The sequence below is a fragment of the Lolium perenne genome, chromosome 1, assembly GCF_019359855.2.
Source record: "Lolium perenne isolate Kyuss_39 chromosome 1, Kyuss_2.0, whole genome shotgun sequence".
Lineage (NCBI taxonomy): Eukaryota > Viridiplantae > Streptophyta > Magnoliopsida > Poales > Poaceae > Lolium > Lolium perenne.
The window spans coordinates 197,946,137-197,965,185 of NC_067244.2; the positions used below are offsets into that span (position 1 = coordinate 197,946,137).

At 47.8% G+C, this 19,049-nt stretch overlaps 3 protein-coding genes across 4 annotated transcripts; all 3 read left to right on the plus strand.

The window, feature by feature from the left end:
- Window positions 1-3,559: 3,559 nt before the first annotated feature.
- LOC139832187 (protein kri1) lies at window positions 3,560-6,017 on the plus strand. The gene has a single exon (XM_071821831.1). The coding sequence runs from the start codon at window positions 3,680-3,682 to the stop codon at window positions 5,735-5,737; it is 2,058 nt and encodes a 685-aa protein (XP_071677932.1). The 5' UTR covers window positions 3,560-3,679; the 3' UTR covers window positions 5,738-6,017.
- Window positions 6,018-6,851: 834 nt separating this feature from the next.
- On the plus strand, window positions 6,852-10,345 carry LOC127318366 (calcium and calcium/calmodulin-dependent serine/threonine-protein kinase). Of its 2 annotated transcripts, XM_071821832.1 has the most exons (8): window positions 6,852-7,053; window positions 7,135-7,897; window positions 7,980-8,034; window positions 8,785-8,895; window positions 8,984-9,216; window positions 9,451-9,658; window positions 9,813-9,872; window positions 9,967-10,345. In XM_071821832.1, the coding sequence occupies exons 2-8, from the start codon at window positions 7,188-7,190 to the stop codon at window positions 10,147-10,149; spliced, it is 1,560 nt and encodes a 519-aa protein (XP_071677933.1). In that variant the 5' UTR covers window positions 6,852-7,053; window positions 7,135-7,187; the 3' UTR covers window positions 10,150-10,345. The 2 variants fall into 2 exon arrangements, with proteins under 2 accessions (XP_071677933.1, XP_051204809.2); XM_051348849.2 differs by having other exon boundaries at window positions 6,852-7,897.
- Window positions 10,346-11,182: 837 nt separating this feature from the next.
- Window positions 11,183-14,485, plus strand: LOC127318358 (histone H3-like centromeric protein CENH3). The gene is made up of 4 exons (XM_051348840.2): window positions 11,183-11,522; window positions 11,605-11,679; window positions 13,521-13,596; window positions 14,187-14,485. The coding sequence occupies exons 1-4, from the start codon at window positions 11,283-11,285 to the stop codon at window positions 14,237-14,239; spliced, it is 444 nt and encodes a 147-aa protein (XP_051204800.1). The 5' UTR covers window positions 11,183-11,282; the 3' UTR covers window positions 14,240-14,485.
- The last annotated feature ends 4,564 nt before the right edge of the window (window positions 14,486-19,049 follow it).

Genomic DNA, 19,049 nt, shown 5'->3' on the forward strand with positions numbered 1-19,049 from the left:
AATAACTTAATGACGAGATCTTTATGCTACGCTTAATTGGGTGTGTCCATTATATCATTCACACAATGACATAACCTTGTTATTAATAACATCCAATGTTCATGATTATGAAACTAATCATCCATTAATCAACAAGCTAGTTTAAGAGGCATACTAGGGACTTCTTGTTTGTCTACATATCACACATGTATTAATGTTTCGGTTAATACAATTCTAGCATGATATATAAACATTTATCATAAACATAAAGATATAAATAATAACCACTTTATTATTGCCTCTAGGGCATATCTCCTTCAGGAAGCAACTTGGAACTCTTCATGATGTGAAGGGGAAGAGAGCTCCTCGGAGTCACCACCGATCAAATAAGAAGTGGATCCACCAAACATTTCTTTAAGCTTGATCCACATCTCATGAGACGACTTTCGCTTTATATATATCAAGAACCTACGAAAATCGGGTCTCAAAGAGAATAAAAGCTCATTAGATACTTGAGCTTCAAGATGTAAGTTTTTCTCATCCTCTAAAAATAGATTTTGAGGATCCATCGGAGGAGAAAAACCTACATCTAGAAATTGCTCAATGTTTGGACACAAGGTCCGGAGTTTATAAAGCAAGTAATTTCGCCACAAATGATAATTTGTGCCATTAAAGACAATTGTGTCATTGTGCACTATACTAGCCGACATCTTTACTCTCAAGGCGGTGAAGCCTAAAACAAGGAGAGACCTTGCTCTGATACCAATTGAAAGATCGAGATGTCGCCTAGAGGGGGGGGGGGGTGAATAGGCAATTACAAACTCTTGCGGATTTTGTCTTGTAAGAATGCGGAATTAAACTATCGTTTAGTTTACAAGCACAAACCCTAAATATGCTAAGCTCAACTAAGTGTAACAATAGCAACTAGAGCTAAGCAAGATAGGCACAAGATATATGTAGCACAAGTGATAGCAAGATATATATATACTTCAAGCACGATGGCTATCACAAGGAAAGAGAGCTCGGGTATAGAAATAACCGAGGCACGCGGAGACGAGGATGTATTCCCGTGTTCCCTTGCTTTGCAACAAGGTACGTCACGTTTGGAGGAGTGGAGGTCCCACGAAGGATTCCCCGCGCCACGAAGGCTCACCCAATTCTCCGAACCACACCCACGAAGGATAATGGCCCTTTCCTTATGGTTAGCTTTTCCTCCGCTCCGGAGATGGCAAGCTCCACAACCACTTCACAAGCTCCACGAAGGAGAAGCCCGGGCCCCTTCACAATCTTCCACGAAGAGATCACCGGGACACCAACCAAGCCAACTAGGAGGTCACCCTCCAAGAGTAACAAGCTCACGGTCTCTCACTCGAACAAATCGTGGTGGAGAGCTCAACACTATGCAATGATGCAAAGCAAGAACACCGGAGGTGTTCAAGTCCTTCACACTCAAATCCCACCAAAGCAACGAATGCTATGATGAGATTGGAGAGGAAGAACAAGGGGGAAAGTCAACCAAAGACTCCAAGATCTAGATCCCAAGAGATTCCCTCACTTAGAGAAGAAACGGTTTGGTGGAAGTGTAGATCTAGATCTCCTCTCTCAAATCCTCAAATATGAGCAAGAACGGTTGGAGGAATCAAGGGGGAGAGCAAGTTCTTCAAATAGCAACAATAGAGGTGAGAGAATGGAAGAACTACTTGGGCTCAAGGTGGAAGAAAGGTATTTATAGCCCAAGTGGAAAAATAACTGTTGGGGGAAAAAGACAGAAAAACGGGCAGCATGGGCAGGAAAAACGGCCCAGCCGGTCACCAGGCCGGCCGACCGGAGCAGCAGCCGGCCAGGCCGGTCAGCAGCCCGGTCGGACCGGCCCAAGAATCGGCAGGGCGGCGAGCGCGCCGAGCGGCGGATAGAGCCGTGGGCGCGCGGGCGAGCGGCTCCGGTGGCGCGCCGGGCGGCGGGAAGGCCACAAAGTCGCGCGGAGAGCGGCCCAGCCGCGTGGGCGGCGGCGGCCCAGCAGCGCCGGGCGGCGCGGATCGCAGGGCCGCGCGGGGGCGCGACGGGGGGCGCGGGCCGGACGGAGTGGCGGCTGGTTAGATTCCCCGGCTGGACCGAGGATGCGCGGCAAAGCCGGTCACGGACCGGGCCTCGCAGCCGACTTGGGCCAAAAGGCCCCGGGAGGCGGCCGGATGGCACCAGCGTCGGACCCGGTCGCGGACCGGGTGGGTTTGTTGTCGGGCCGGTCGACCGGCCGGCTCCCTCCCCTTTTTCCCTTTTTCTTTTTATTCTTTTCTCATCTTTCCTATTTCTTTAATAACTATTGCTCCCGAACTCCGATTGACATGAAACCAATTTTGTTTGGAAGATAACAACAAATGCTATCTTATAGAAAGTGAAAACCCAAGAATCTGTAGGAGGGGATTTTATCATGAATATAAAAGGTAGAACCTTATATCATGAATAACCGGTAAAATCACCCAACATCGAAAACGCAATAGAAGATGCATGTGAACTCTGCTGATGAACTTGGGCTTGTTGTAAAGCTAGCAACAAGCTCAAGAACCTCACACCGAGAAATACCAAGAAGCAATAAGAATATGCAACGCATGCAAGGATTGAGCTCCCTAAGACGATGTGATCAAGTTACCCAACCGAAAGCCCCTCTTGATAGTGCGGCTATCTATCCTATAATCCGGTCTCCCAACATCCACCTTGAGACCGGTAAAAGGAAAACCTATCAAGGTTATACCTTTGCCTTGCGCATCCCATCACTTGATCATTGTCGCTTCGTGTATACTCACAAATGCTCCCCCATACACAATGATGGGAAAGCTTCATTGATGCACATCTTCACATGTCCACTATCACCAAATGGACGGCAAGCTTCAAGCATGTGATCCACTCAAGATGCTCATCTTGAACTTGCCCAACTCACCCTTGTATCTTCTCATACTTACTTAAGATAGAGCATGGCTAATATTGAGTTCCACATAAGAACTCCATCTTCATTTCTTCTTCTTGATCATTTCACATATATATATATATTCATACCGATGATCTTGATGCCAATACACAAGGTATACCTTTATCTTCATGGCATCCATACTTGAATCCAACACATGGAGAGCAAGTAGTACCTATGGAATATTCCTTCATATAAACTCAATGAAAACATTAGTCCATAGGGATTGTCATTAATTACCAAAACCACACATAGGGGCAATGTACCCTTACGCCTGCGAAAACCGAAAGGAAAAAACTAAACCAGAATGTTCTAGAAAGGTACTAAACCGAAAACCCAGAATACATGTACATGGCCCACGGCCCAACTTGGTCTTCCATGCGTGCGCGCATTAATAGGCCTCGCTGCTGGGCGATGTATAGTACTCCGTAATTGGAATTTACTAAATGGAAGGCTCACGAGTCACGGAGGGATCAGCGAGAGGCACTATGGGCCTTAAAGGACTTATTCGAGCTCAACAAGATACCGAATGGGCCGTAGCTAGGGCTGATAAGATGCGTCCCTGTTGTCATTTAAATGCATCATAAATACTACTGTAGAATGCTCCTGGTTGTTCCAAAGTCCTAGCCCATCTATCTCGCCACTGTTTGCAAAAAACCCTAGCACGAGCCGTGCAGCGCCACCGCCGCCGTCGCCCTAGCAGCACAGCAGCAGTGAAGGCGTCGCCGGTCCGGGAAGATGACGGCGGAGGGCAAGGGCAAGGGGAAGGTGCTGGACATCCTCGCGGGCTCCGACGACGACTCCGACGCCCCCGCCGAGGACAACTCCAAGATCCAGATCAACGAGGAGTACGCGCGCCGCTTCGAGCACAACAAGCGGCGCGAGGCGCTGCAGCGCCGCGAGGAGCAGAAGAAGAAGGGCCTCATCGCCGAGTCCGACGACGAGGACTCCGACGACGAGTCCTCGGACGAGGACGTCGCCGCCGCCGCCGCCTCCCGCCGCGTCGACCGCCGCGTGCTTCAGGTCATCCGCCGCATCCGCACCGGCGACAGCGCCATCTTCGACCCGGACGCCAAGGTGTACTCCTCCTCCTCGTCGGAGGACGAGGCCGAGGCCGGCGCGGAGGGGGAGCCCAAGGAGGGGAAGGCCAAGAAGGAGCGGCCGCTGTACCTCAAGGACGTGAACGCGCAGCACCTTCTCGAGGAGGGCCCCGAGTTCGCGGCGCAGACTGGCCGCGGCAACAAGTACGACAGGATTGCGTACGACGAGCGCCAGAGGGAGGGGCTCAAGGAGTTCCTCGAGGCGGAGAAGAAGGAGGTAGGCGATGGTGACGGCGAGGAGGACGATTTGTTCATGGTGAAGAAGGCTGGTGGAGATGGCGGTGAGAGCGAAGAGGATGAAGATGAGAAGCAGACGGAGGAGCTGGCGGGTGAGGTTTTCGGGAAGGATGAGGAGCTGGATGAGAATGAGAAGTTCTTGAAGGATTACATCCTCAACAGGCCGTACCTTGAAACAGGGGCGGGCAAGAACTTCTCTCTGGATGATATCCAGGAGGTGTCGGAGGAAGAGGCTGAGATACAGGAGTGGGAGGATTATGAGGATAAGTATAATGCCCGGGATTATAATTTCCGGCATGAGGAGATGGCAGCTTCAGAGGCGCCAGTGACTGATAGGGTGATGGGGCATCCCCGGGTGATTGAGGGGTCTGTGAGGAAGAAGGAGAGCAGCAGGAAGAAGCAGCGGAAGAGCAAAGAGGAACGGAATGCACTAGCCAAGCAGCAGCAGGCAGAGGAGCTGAAGCATCTCAAGAATCTGAAGAAGAAAGAGATTGCCGAGAAGCTCGAGAAGATCCGGATGATTGCTGGAATCGAAGGGGATGCTGCTTGCAAGCTTGGTGCAGATGACTTGGAGGAGGACTTTGATCCAGAGGATTATGACAGGAAAATGCGCGAGATGTTCAATGAGAACTACTATGGTGCTGATGAGGTTGATCCTGGGTTTGGAGGTGGGGATGATTTTGATTTGGCCAAACCTGATTTTGACAAGGAAGATGATTTGCTTGGGCTACCTAAAGAGTGGGCTCTTGATGATGATAATAAAGAAGGGTCTACTGCTAGTGGTGACAAAGCTATTAGCGAGAAGAAGAAGAAGAAGAAAAATAAGGAGCTAGCAGATGATGATGAGGTTGGTGAGAAAAGGGAAGGGAAGATATCTCGCAAGGACAAAGTGGAGCTTGAGAAGGAGTTTGACGAGTACTATAAGCTAGACTACGAGGACACCATTGGAGACCTGAAGACTCGGTTCAAGTATAGGAAAGTTCAGCCAAACAGTTATGGCCTGAAGACCTATGAGATATTGCAAGCAGATGACAGGGATTTGAACCAATATGTTCCCATAAAGAAGCTAGCACCATATAGGGAGGATGAATGGGAGGTGACTTATCATAAGAAGATGCAGAAAGATTTGATCCTAGGAGGACAGAAGATAGAAGGTAAGAAGGTCAAAGCTCACAAGAAATCAAAGTCTGAGGAAGGTTCTGAAAAGCCAAGGGAAGATAAGCTGATGAGTGAGCACGAAGAAATATATGCCAAGACAAACTCAGAAGGCAAGAAGGTCAAGATTGGCAAGAGATCTAGGTCTGAGGAAGACCCTAGTTCGGCAGAGCCAGAGAAAGACGAACATACAAGTGAACAAGCAGGAACACATGCCAAGGACAAGTCAACTAGAAGTAAACGGAGAAATCGTAGCAGGAAGGAGCTGCGGATATCTGACGCCAGGCGAAGGGCATATGAGTGATAGATCCAAAGCATCACAAGGGCAATTGAGTTTTGGGGATTCAGCAGAGTTCATCTAGAAAATTTAGTTCTTTCAATGCATTTCTGTGTGGGTGTTACGCTAGTGGAAACATCTGTTTGAAGCCATCGATATATTATCTAAGTAGGAATGTAGGATATGTTCTTATATTCTCGGAAGTTACAAACCCAGTGTTATCCTTGAAGAAACTTATTTATCTCTGAAAGTTTTGAAGACAGTTGCATGATATAATATATTACTAGATTTTTGTTACAGTTTGTTTCGTTTGTGTTTTCTGGATGAGTGCTGATACCAATGTTTGTCTTACCATCAGATCTCTCTGATTTTGACAGATTAATTCATATATGCTCTACTTCTGTAGTACCAGAAAATACCATTGTCTGTGGCATAGTTATATGGTAGTCCCTCTGTCTCATAATGTTATTACAACTAATATAGGCTGTAATTGGTTGTAATAACATCTTATATTACGGGATGGAGTGAGTAGTAGCGATACAGTCCTGGTGTTCTTGATCAATTTTCTGTTACTTTCATGCTTGTGAATTTTACTCTTCCAGGAGTAGTTGCTTACCATTTTGATTTGACGGATTTTCTGAATCTGGTAGCAATATTCAGGTGAATAACATCTCTATATGTTCAGTAAAATAGTTGTGGTGATTGCTTTCACGAATTGCCCATTGTTGTTTGCAGTCCAAACTGTGAGTAGTCAGATCAGATCAACTGTGAAGTGGACGCTGTTTTTTGTACTGTAGCTCTCATGTGTAATCAGAACTGAACTTCTTTCACATGCATATATTTACAGGCCTCCAGCTCTAGGGTCCGGCTGAAGAAGAAATTTCCATCAACAATGTAAGACAATGCATTAAACTAAGACTAATATAGGTCTGGCCTCACCGGGTGAAGACCAAATCAAAGTTGCCCTACAGGCTACATCAGTGGCAACCAGGTCAACATGATTGTTTTTTGGCCTTGCGTCTTCCTCTTATCATCTAATTTCTCAATTCTTTGTCATCTTGCCCCCTGCACGAAAAAGAAAGTACTCGGTGAGTTTATTCCCTTTTGTTGGTTGTTGCACATGTCTCTTTCTTGTGGCGTCACAATCTTCAACTCCCCAACGTTGTGCTCTTTGTATATAGTTCTCACAGTGGAGCTGTTTATATAGACGTCCCTGTCTGTTCCCAACTACTGTTTCCAGTTTGTGCTCTGCTGTTCCCCAATCTTTCTTCTCCCCAGAGACCTGTGATCAATTTGTTCTTCCTGTATCAGTGATCACTGTTCTGATTTCTTGTGTGAAACAGGTCGATTTGTACCAGTTTATTGCTGATTTTGGGTGCTCGTGCCCTCTTGGCTTCCTTCTTACCGGTATTTGTTACCTTCAGCTGTTAGGTTCTTGAGTCAAACAACTGGTTGAAGCTACTCTTGCTGCTACGCAATGTCCACGACTGAAAGCAGAAAGCTGTCTGATGACTATGAAGTTGTGGATGTCCTCGGCCGAGGTGGTTTCTCGATAGTGAGAAGAGGAGTCAGCAAGTCTGAAGGAAACACCCAGGTCGCGATAAAGACCCTCCGAAGGCTCGGCCCAGCGATGATGGGGATGCAGCAAGGGTCAAAGGGTGGCGCGCCGAGCTCGGGCCTCCCGATGTGGAAGCAGGTATCCATCTCCGACGCGTTGCTGACTAATGAGATACTCGTCATGAGGAGGATAGTTGAGAATGTTGCGCCCCATCCGAATGTTATCAGCCTGCATGATGTGTATGAGGATGCGAACGGCGTGCACCTTATCCTTGAGCTGTGCTCTGGTGGTGAGCTTTTCGACAGGATAATAGGCCGCGAGCGGTACTCGGAGTTTGATGCGGCTGCTATCATTAGCCAGATCGCCGGTGGGTTGAAAGCTCTTCACAAGGCGAACATCATACACAGAGACTTGAAGCCGGAAAATTGCCTGTTCACGGACAGAAAAGAAGATTCCACGTTGAAGATCATGGATTTTGGGTTGAGTTCTGTAGAAGATTTCAGTGACCCGATTGTGGCGTTGTTTGGGTCGATAGATTATGTTTCACCAGAAGCACTATCGAGGCAAGAGGTTTCAGCTGCAAGTGATATGTGGTCTGTTGGGGTGATTCTGTATATTCTCTTATCTGGGTACGTTGGCCATCCTTTCTTCTGATAATTCTCCTGGCTTGACTCATGTATCATAGTTCACAGGCTTTATTGTACATTGCAGATGCCCGCCATTTCATGCTCCAACTAATCTAGAAAAACATCAAAGGATCCTCCAAGTAAGTATCCATCTGAACTAGCATCTGGGGAAAATTTTCTGCAATGGTTATATTATTGGTTTGGAGTTTTCTTGTGATTCATATCTCCAGTTTTTCACCTATACAGAACTTCTACAACCTAGTATGACAATACCTGTAGTGGAAAAGGGTGTTAAATAAATTTCTTTGAATGCATTTGCTTATGAAACAAGATTGTTGTGCCCATGAATCATCTGATCTCCATAAACTGTATGCCCTATGCTCTTCCAGTATAAATTATGTGCGAGCCATGTAATGTCAGAATGAGTGTCCACCTTGTGTCAGTTGGATTGGAACAATTGACTGTACTTAGTATAGAAACATGCCTGTCAATCATTGCTGAAGTTTCTTCTCTGTTAGTTATTGCCACTTGAATTTTTATTTGTCTTATCTGATGTCTAGTTCCAAACTTCCAATGGGCAAGTTTCTTTGAGATATTTAAGTCAGTAGCTAACTAGAGATTCCTTTAAGGATGCAAACAAATATTGTCTTACATGTAATCCACAAGAATATAACGTGTTCTACTACTCAGAATAACACCCAAAACTGTGAGCCATCATGGATGTGGGGTTAATTGACTTTGTCATAAGACTTTGTCATAAGCCACTCAAAAAGGAATTGGTACCTTTTCTTTGAAGAATTAAGGCCTTATAAATACGGATAATATGGTGTCTTAGAACTTGAGCACTTGAGTGTCTATACAAAATTACAAATACTCCTGCTTACTTGCAGGGTGAATTCAGTTTTGAGGAGCACACATGGAAAACAATAACTTCATCAGCCAAAGAACTGATTTCCAGTCTTCTTTCCGTTGAACCTTACAAAAGGCCCACCGCGAGTGATGTATATCTCCTGCTCCCTTTTGTGCTTCTTCGCACTTGACTTGATATAACTGTACTTAGCTGTGTGCCCATTTATCATGACAACCCAGCTTTTGATGCATCCTTGGGTGATAGGAGACTGTGCCAAGCAAGATCGAATGGATGCAGAGGTTGTCACAAAACTGCAAAGATTCAATGCCAGAAGGAAATTGCGGGCAGCAGCTATAGCAAGCGTCCTGAGCAGCAAAGTGGCACTGAGGACAAAAAGGCTGAGGAGTCTTTTAGGAACCCATGATCTTACCTCGGAAGAGCTAGATAATCTGCGTCTTCATTTCGCACGGATGTGAGTATATGGGTTTATCTATAATATGTTGTCTAGTGCTTGATATATCAGTAACAGCGTTACTCAGTTAGACGAGATGTTCAAAATGTGGATAATCCCAATATGGATAGTTGACCCGATGTATAAGCAGATTAAAGTTTGAATAGTTGCAGTCCCTCGTAAGAAGCTGTGTATTTCTGGAATCTGTAACTTTGCTGAATGAATAGACTTATTTACAAAGTGGTCCTGGTGCAGATGCGCGGACGGAGAGAATGCCACGCTAACAGAGTTCGAGCAGGTGCTGAAAGCAATGAAGATGGACTCCCTGATCCCTCTAGCTCCTCGCGTGTTTGATTTGTTTGACAACAACCGTGATGGAACCGTCGACATGAGGGAGATCCTCTGCGGGCTCTCTAACCTGAGGAACTCACGTGGGGATGGTGCTCTGCGGCTCTGCTTCCAGGTATATACCCAAAATCACACTCCACTAGAGAAAGATTTGATGCTGCAGATTGCAGTAGCAATCAATGCATCATCTCAATGTTTACTTTCAGACTGGTTCCTAAACTGACACGATAGGTTGATTCAACATCTGACAACAATAAACATGGTTTCAGATGTACGATGAGGACCGGTCAGGCTGCATCAGCAAGGAAGAGCTGGCGTCGATGCTCCGGGTAAGAGGGATTGAGACTAGCTCTACCAGACCAAGCGTTCTTCAGATGGTTATGTTGACAAAGCTTCTTGTTCTGAACTTGTGAAAATTGCTAGGCCCTGCCCGAGGAGTGCCTTCCGGGTGACATCGCGGAGCCTGGGAAGCTGGATGAGATGTTCGACCAGATGGACGCCAACGGCGATGGCAAGATCACCTTCGACGAGTTCAAGGCTGCGATGCAGAAGGACAGCTCACTCCAGGACGTGGTCCTCTCGTCGCTGCGGCCCAGCGGGCATTAGCCAGCCTCCTTCAGATTAAATCTGTAGATGATGATCGAAACAAAGCCCCCCTGTCTGTCTGAATTTCATTTTCTTGCCAGTGCCATGTGGCGAACTCAGTGATGTGATCGTTTGTTCAAAACGTATGTTGTGTTGTGACATTTCTTTGGCACGGATTTGGAAGCTGGCACCGCGTCAACTGACGCGTTTTTCCCTCTCTGGAAGTCAGCTATCTTTTCTGGATCAGTTCTTGATGTAGTCTTACCATTTAAAACTTATTTCGGCTAGAATCTGAAGATATCATTTTTTTGCATAACATAAATTTCAAAAAGCTTTGGCACCATCTTCTGAAAATGGTTGTGCAGCACAAGTCATAACCTGCATCATAGCAATTTGTTCCGTGCATTATTTGGTGATTCTTGTAAAGCTGAAAATGTTCATACATTTGCGAAATTTCACAAGGTTAAGTTCTTACCTATCCGTAGCTTACATATTTTTGCACAATTTTCCAATGCTTGAAAATATGGTTATTATAGTATTATTATCAGTTTATCACCATGTGCCGGACAGTATTTTCCTACAGTAGAATATTTGGGAGTGGTGTTTTGGAGCATATGCTCCCTATATTTTAAAATGCATCTTACACATATTTTAAATTTTTAAAAAGTTGAATCAAAAAATTCGCACGTACATCACGTGCTACGCGGTGCTCACAAAGTCGTTTCATAAAAAATAAACTTATCATGTGACGTGTGTAAAAAAGACAAAATTCAGTGCTAAAAACAATGCTTTTCACAGGATAAGTTTTCTCTTTTTTACATAGACCACAAAAAATATTATTTTTTTGTGAAACTTGACACACACACATATATTATGGAGATGTACATGTAAAAATTTTCGTCAAAATTTTTCCACACTTCTAAATATATTTTGTTGGTAGAGGAAACCTGGAAGCCGAATTGAATTTCCGAGAATATTTGTTGTTCCCCACCCACTGATAGTAGGCAAAAACTAACGGCTCATCAGCTGCCAACCAAATCATTCGAAAGCGCCCGGCTGACCGTTCCTCCCACTCAACACACTCGCCGCTACAGTCACACCACGCACGGCACGGCTCGGCGTACCTACACTGCACATCACTGGCCGCCGCCGCGATGGCCCGCACGAAGCACACCGTGGCGAGGATGCCCAGGGAGGCGCCGCCCTGCTTCGAGCGCTCCCGTCCCTGGAGGCCGCCGCCGCCGCTACGGATGGTGTCGCCAGAGCCTCGGCCGGAGCCGGAGAAGAAGAAGAGGGCGCACCGGTCCCGCCCGGGCGCGGTGGCGCTGCGGGAGATCAGGAAATACCAGAGCTTCACCGGTCTGCTCCTCCCCTTCGCGCCATTTGTCCGCCTGGTGCGTGCCTCCGTCGTGTCCTCTGCTCTGTCAGTCAGGGTATCCTTGTCTGACCGTCATCCATATATCGATGAATTTGCAGGTTAAGGAGATCACCAACTCCTTCTCGACCGATGTGAACCGCTGGACTCCTGAAGCGCTCGTCGCGCTGCAAGAGGTCAGTCAGTGCTCAAACTCTCACGTACTACTGTTACATTTAGAGTACTCCTGGTCGCTTTTTACCGAGCATAAATTTAAGGCGAAACCATCAATGTGGGATAGATAGATATATATTCAGGTACCGTCTTGCAGCTTAATTTCGATTCAGGAAGCTGAATGGCGTCGTGGTGATGATTTGTGACTTGTGAGTCATAATGCCGACTGATTATCTGTATCTAGTTCCAAAAAGAAGTACGGAAGAAGTTGTCAAAAGAAAAAAGAGCTTCTGCAAAAACGCCTCTCGGGTCGCCCCCTCCAGGCGACCAGGGAGGCGAAACCCTAGTCGCGCCGCCGCCGCCTCCCCCAGCCATCCTCTTCCTCCTCGTCGCCCCTAGAGGCGCCGCCGGGCTAAGCCCGCGACGCCGGTGAAGGGGGCGGCGGGGATCTGGGCCCTCGCCCCCCGCGCGGAAGATCGGTGGAGGAACTCCGCGCTGGGTTCGCCGTGGCCGGTGGGGCTGCTCGGTGGCTCTTCCGTCGCCGTTGGCTGGCCTCGGGCCTAGCCGGAGGTAAGGGAGGGTGCTGCCGGCGGCGTCCTCGGAGGGGGCTCTGGACCTCAGGGCGGCGGCCCTGATCTGGTGGACGGCGCCGGCTCTGCGGCGAGCGGTGGCTGTGAGTGCTTGCCCTCCTCTCTGGTCGTGCGGACGGCGGAGGGGTGGCGGGCGTCTGGTGTGGCCGGGGAGCTGCCGCCAGCTCTGTGTGCCTGTCCCCGGAAGATCCCCCCTTTTCCGGCCGGTGAAACCTGCATCCCTTGGCCAGATCTGCTTGCTCTGGTTTGCTGGATGGTGGCGGGAGGCTCGGGACCGGGGAAACCTGTGGCCGGCGGTGGCCACGACGCTGGCGACGCTCCTGGCGCCGTGTCCCTCCTTGGAGGCAGCGTTGAGATCCCTTGTTTCTTCCCCACCCTCACCCCTGCCCGGGGTGAAAACCCTTTTTCCTCGTGTGGGCGTTGGCGGCATTGCGATGGCGTTCCCTTCCTGGAGGCTTCGTCTGAGGATTGCAGGGGTGGTTGGCGGGTTCCGGTTGGTCGTGGTGGTGCTTGGCAGTGCGTTCTCTCCTTTGTCAACCTTGTGCTTGGCCAGGTTGATGCTCTTGTTTGCCGGTCTTCGTGGTGCGCCGGCGCCCAGCAGCTTGCGTCCTCCTCATGGTGGTGCCGAGGCGGCTGATGGCGCTCGTCGGGAGCTCTCTGTTGCGGTAGCCGACTTGCCCACTTCCATGCTCTTTGGGTGTTCTTACTCTGGTTTGCTCTTGGGAGAGCTTCTCTGTCTGCCGACGGCGGCGCTCTTCGGACCGGGGCGAGAGGGAAGGGTCCCTCTTCGGAGTCAGAGGCCATGAGTTGGACACTAATCTCTCTTCTGGAAGCTGGCGTGCTCGTTCCTTCCGCTGATGGTGCTCCCTTCTAGCTATGTTTCTTCCTCTGGTGGCTGCTCGGGTAGACGATAGCCTTAGTGATCATAGCATCTGTGCTTTTTCTCTTTGGTTTGTAAGCTGTGTATGCCTTGTTGCACTCTGTATCTGCCGTTTTGGCTTTATTAATTTAAAGCTGGGCCTTTGGCCTTATGTTTAAAAAAAAAAGAAGTACGGAAGAACCACTGAAGTTCAATTTTTCATTTAGACAGGATCGTTACCGCACCTAGTAACTTACTTTAGTATAGGCTCTTGCTAGAAATGCCTTCTTCTGCACCACCAGCAAACTAACAGAGGTCACAATATTTTGCGTGTCCTAGCTGTACTTCCAGACACTGTCCTTCATCATATTTTGCTTTGCATTGAATATGGTTTTCTCTTCTTTTCCATATGCAGGCTGCAGAGTATCGCTTGGTAGACTTATTTGAAAAGGCAAATATCTGCGCCATCCACGCCAAGCGAGTTACCATCAGTAAGTTGTCACTGAATGAGCACTTCTTTTCGTTTGCACTTATCTTATTTTTGGTAATTGCGAAAGAAACATGCCAAATTTATCAAAGCATTTCAATCACAGTATCATCTTTGCTTTTATTTGAGGTGATATTTAGTTTTATGTTATTTGAAGTTGCAAACTAATGGTTAACAATAAGAAGATCGACAAATAGCAGATCCCATCTCAACAGGACCTTCTATTCTTTTTTCTCAACGAACATGTGGAACAAACGGTACATATTCTGGCAGTTATGGCTAGTGTGCTAGAATTGTCAATCCTGCATTTAGACACCAAATCTGGTTGGTTACCATTGCAGAAAACTCTGTGTTTATTTCCTATATTGAGAATACAAACATAGTATCAAAATAAGAATTTTTATTTGTAAAATATGTCTGTATTTTCTACTTGCGTACTGTTTGTCGTAACAAATTGATGTCACTCGTCATCATCATCGTTCTTGTTTCTATCTTAACAAATTGATGGTATCAACTAGCAATTACTTTATATATATAAAGAAAATACATGTATAGATTAGCATGCCCTCATTCACCTGACCTTTTTTGCTACAGTGCAAAAGGACATACATCTTGCCAGGCGCATCGGGGGGCAAAGGCATTGGTAATACTAATGGAAGATGCTTTCTTGGGTCGGGGTGTGCAAATATAGTGGTCATAATAATCGGTTACGTTTGTGAGTGTATCATTAACAAGTGTGGGTGTGTATTGGTTAGCTTGTCGGTTCTGACTTGATGCGTGTTAGGGCTCAGATGAGTTTTCAGCCTTTGCTCCATTTTAATTGTCTAATTCAGAGTTTCTGCGAACAACACTATGATATGGATTCTGAAATTACTAGTAATTGTTGCTCACTATTATTACTGTCATTATTATTATTTTTATTATTATTATTAGGGGAGCACAGGGACAAGGTAGATTCGAATTATTTGCACAAATGTGATTCTAGCATTGCACATGAATATGTACATTCGTAACTGTATAAGTAGATGCACTTTTGGCACTTCCTGTGCTTCTACTATTGTTCATTCTAGGTAGAGGCACTTCAATGTTTACACAAAGATAGTCTGCTAGTATTTCCTTTCTCTTGTTTGCAATAATCTTGTACCTAAGAGAACACTTTTACATGTTCTTTTCTTGATGAAAGTGCCATTGGCTCATCTCTAGTTAGCCAAAATTCAGACATTTGACTTTGTAATTATAGCTGCATCTTTCTCATTACAACTGAATCAGAACTTTCCTTTACCCATTAATGAACTATTGGTATGAACAACTGTACCTACTTCAGAATTAGGGTGCTAAGTGATAGTAGTTCTCATGACATGACTTACATTTTGAAAGAGCTTAGTTGTTCCCTCTGTCTTCTAACAACTATGAGAGCTCTTAGCACAATAGAGCTTGTTCGATCAGTAGTTTCACCCTGAATCTTCTAACAACTATGAGAGCTCTTAGCACAATAGAGCTTGTTCGATCAGTAGTTACCCTTTGTGAGATTTTAATTACATTACCCATTACAAGGTAATGATCAATGGGTGTAGGTGAAAAAATCCAATAATTGTATTTGTGGAATTTGAAAAATCATGTAATTGATTAATGCTAAAATATGATGAAGGACAATTTTCTCCTGGATAAATTTAAATCTAAAATTTTGACTTATAAAACTAACTCCTTATCTCTTGTGGCGAGAGTGGAACTTATTAATTATGTGTTTGACTCCATTCCTGTTTATTACATGTCTAATATCATTTTCTCTAGAAAGTTTCTAGCAAAAATGACCTCTATCATAAGGAACTTCCGGTGGACACGAGTGGATTTAGAGCCTTCTTCTAAACCTCTTTGTCTGGCAGCTTGGAAGAATATTTTCGAACCAAAAAAGAAAGGGATGCTTAGGGATTCGACATCTTCAGGCTGTCAATTATGGGCTTATCCTTTCTCCTTCCTGAGAATTGCATCGAATCCTAGAAGTCAGCTCTCCTGTATCCTTCAATCCAAATATTTCAGTGACTCGTCGATTTAGAGGCCGAAGCCCAAAGTCCCCAAATTAGCTCTCTAGACCTCAACCCTTAATGTTATCCCACTGCTTCAACAAAACTCTTTCTGCCAGATTGCCACAGGGAATTTTTCAATTTGGAGTACGCCTTGGTGCTTGTCCTGGACCAAGATCGACGTTGATCTTATCATTCAGCCTCAGAGCATCCCCACTCGTTGGCGCTCCCCACGCCCAAATCCGGACGAAACAACCGCCGGATTGGACGAAAATAAGTCGTGGGGAGTACCGTATTTCCAGTCGTCCACCCGGAGTTCGGCGGATAGAGTTTAAATTCAAACAAACCGCCGTCCCGCGCTACAAGTACGGCCAGTTGATCGGCAAAAGGAGCAAAAGGATCAGCCACAGATCGGCGATCGGAGGGAAATTACACGGAGACAGGCTCGTCGGCAGTCCCGGCCGGCACGGCGGTGTCCGACGGACCAGTTTCCTCACACGTCGTGGCCGAAGAGGCTGCGGCGGCCGACGATGAAGCAGCGGCAGTGGACGTCGAAGCAGCCGCAGTCGACGAGGTAGATGGTGAGGCAGACGAGGTAGGAGCCGGCGGAGACGACGAAGGACTGGCCGGAGGGGCTCGGAGGATGTCGTTGCGGTGGCCCTGGTACCAATTCCTCGTCTCCTCGTCCATCAGTTCCATGTCGCCGCCGCCCATGAGGAACGCCAAGTCTGTGTTCCTCTTCTTCGCCGCCGCCGTCGTCTTCAGCAGGGCGATCCGGACGCCTTGGTTGGCGAGCATCTCCCGCCACCTGCCGTCGAACTTGTCGTTCCTCCCGTCGGCGTGCGTCCTCAAGTCGGCCCAGCACTTGTCGATCGACGCCTGCATCCTGTCGGCGGGATTGCCCGTCTTTTTGAGCTCTTTGAGCTTCTTCTGGCCGAGTTCAGGGCGCCCTTCCGCCGCGCTTGCCACCGGAGTGTCGGGGTTGTACTGCTCGGTCTTGCTCTTCGAGAGGGTCGTGCGGACTTCCTTCCACTTCTCGCACTTCTCGAGGCGGGCGTAGACATTGAGGAACATCCTCCCGTGTTGGCTCTTCTTCTTCCTCGTCTTCTTCTTCGACGGCTTGGCTTCCGTCGGCAACATCCTCCCGATGCTCGTTGCGCGCCGCCACAGCGGCCGTCACCCTCTGCTCCTCTTGCGTGAAGAACCCCGGGCACGCAGCGGCGGCGGCCATGAAAAACCCCGGGCTCGCAGCGGCGGCGGCGGAGCCGGAGGTGATCATCTCGTGGATCTCCTCTTCGTTCGGCGCCGCCATCGCACCGAACGCGAGCGGCCCTCGTCGCATGGCCGGTGAGGTGTCCTCGAACTGGCCGCCGACGTCAAGCTCGGGCGGCGACGGCGTGGGCCTGGACGGTTGGACGTAGGCGCCCTCTTGGAACACGGCAGTCGGCGACGGCGAGTACAGCGAAGGGGAGAAGGACGACGGGGAACTGGTTGTACCTTGCGTCGGCCATTGGCCGGGGAACATGCTGCCGCCGCCCATGGCCATGCTGACCATCCTCGCTTGTTCATCCTGGGCCGCCGCCGCCACCCTCTTGGCGGCGGCTTTTTTCACCCTCTCCGCCCTGCCGCTTGTTTCCACCTCGCGCCGTTTCTCGTCCGCCGCCCACTCGGCGTTCGACATGCTCGGCGGCTTCGTCTTCTTCGCCCGCATCTTCCTCGCCGGCGCCTTCGGCGGCATTTTGGTGGACGAGAGGACGAGGAGGAGAGTGGTGCTGGACGAGAAGACGCCGCCGGGAACTGGAGCTGGAAGACGAGGAGATTGGGGAATTTCGGCGGGAGAGAATGGGGATATGCAAGCAAATTGGAGGGAATGGTGATATGCAAGCAAATTGGAGGGAATGGTGATATGCAAGCAAATTGGAGGGAAAATCGACAGGATTTGGTTTTCCAGTCGCCGACTACGCGGGTCCACACGACGTTTCGCGCCAAAATCTTTCGTCCGGAGTCCCCGAGCGCGCCCCGGGGGGCCGGGGATGGCGTGGGCTCGCCGGATGGATGAAGGGCCAAATCCGGACGAAAACGAGGAACCGGGGGCGCGACTGGGCCGAATTTCGCCGTCCGGATGGAAAAAACGTCGCTCGGGGGCCTCGTCGGGGGCACGAGTGGAGATGCTCTCAGGGTTATACCTATCCAGCTAAGGTGTCTGGTCTTTGGACCCCTCTCCAAAAGTCTTGGAATGTTCTCCTTATTGATTCTCTCCTCCTCCCTACCACAATGGCCTCAATCAAATCCACTCAAATTTTAAACTCTTAAGAGGAAGATATCATTTGTTGGAATTCACTCCAAATGAGAATTGCTACTCTAAATCTACTCACCGTGCGTGTTTACAGTTTTTGCAAGATGCGGGTATGCCAAGACAGAAGAAATCACAAAAAATATTCTCATGAGGTATAGAAATGTAAGAAAATGATTCATAGGGTCAAAACTTTAGTTTGAAGGATTTTGAGGAAAGTATTGTGAACGGGAGAAAGAGTTGTCAGGTATTCAAAGCATATTGGAAATATTTGTTGTAGGTGCTGATTGGTTGAAGATGATTTACACCTTTTCTTCAACATTCCTTTTGCTAGAGCGGCCTGGCTTCTCAGTCCTTGGTTTATAAGATCAGATTCTTTCGTAGCAAGCTTGAACTAACTCATTTCAAACCTGCTGGCTATTGATCATCCTTGTGCTGACATTCTTAACATATGCACCTTTCTCTGGTGTCTTTGGAAAGCAAGGAACGAGGAACTTTTTTGCAGGAAAAAAGACAACCCTATCAGATTGCAATCACATCACATCTCTTATTGAGGACTTAGGAATGCTTGGTGGAACACACTTGGAGGCTTCTCATGATAAGAGGAAAGAAACTCAACGCTAATTCAAGGTTATATCGCCCGCACACATTTTGTTTTTACATGTCCCAAAATCTACTCTGATGCGGCTTGGATGAAAAGGAACAACTCTTCTTCGACGCCTACAGGGCAGGGGGCAATCTTAATATGAGGGGGGCAGAACTAGCTAAAATCACACAAATAAGGAGCTGCCATGACTTGTGTTCAAAGGAAAATCATGAGCATAGGTGGGGCTAAATCATGAGCATAGGTGGGGCTGCCCCCCCCCCCTTGTCCCCCCTTGTCTCCATCCCTACCTACGGGATTGGGAACCTACTTCCATGAGCAGATCCTGAGCTCTCACACGGATTTGGTCATCAAAGCCAAATTTGTGCTAGTTTCTTCTACTCTGCAAGCTGAAGCCTAAGCGATAAGCACTGCTTCCGGTAGATCACTTTGATGTTGCGATGAATCTTCAGAAACCTATTTTCTTCACAGATAGTTGTAACTCGGACAAGGCAGTGTCGGCTTCTGGAGTACAAAGTCCAACAATGCTTTGGGAGATA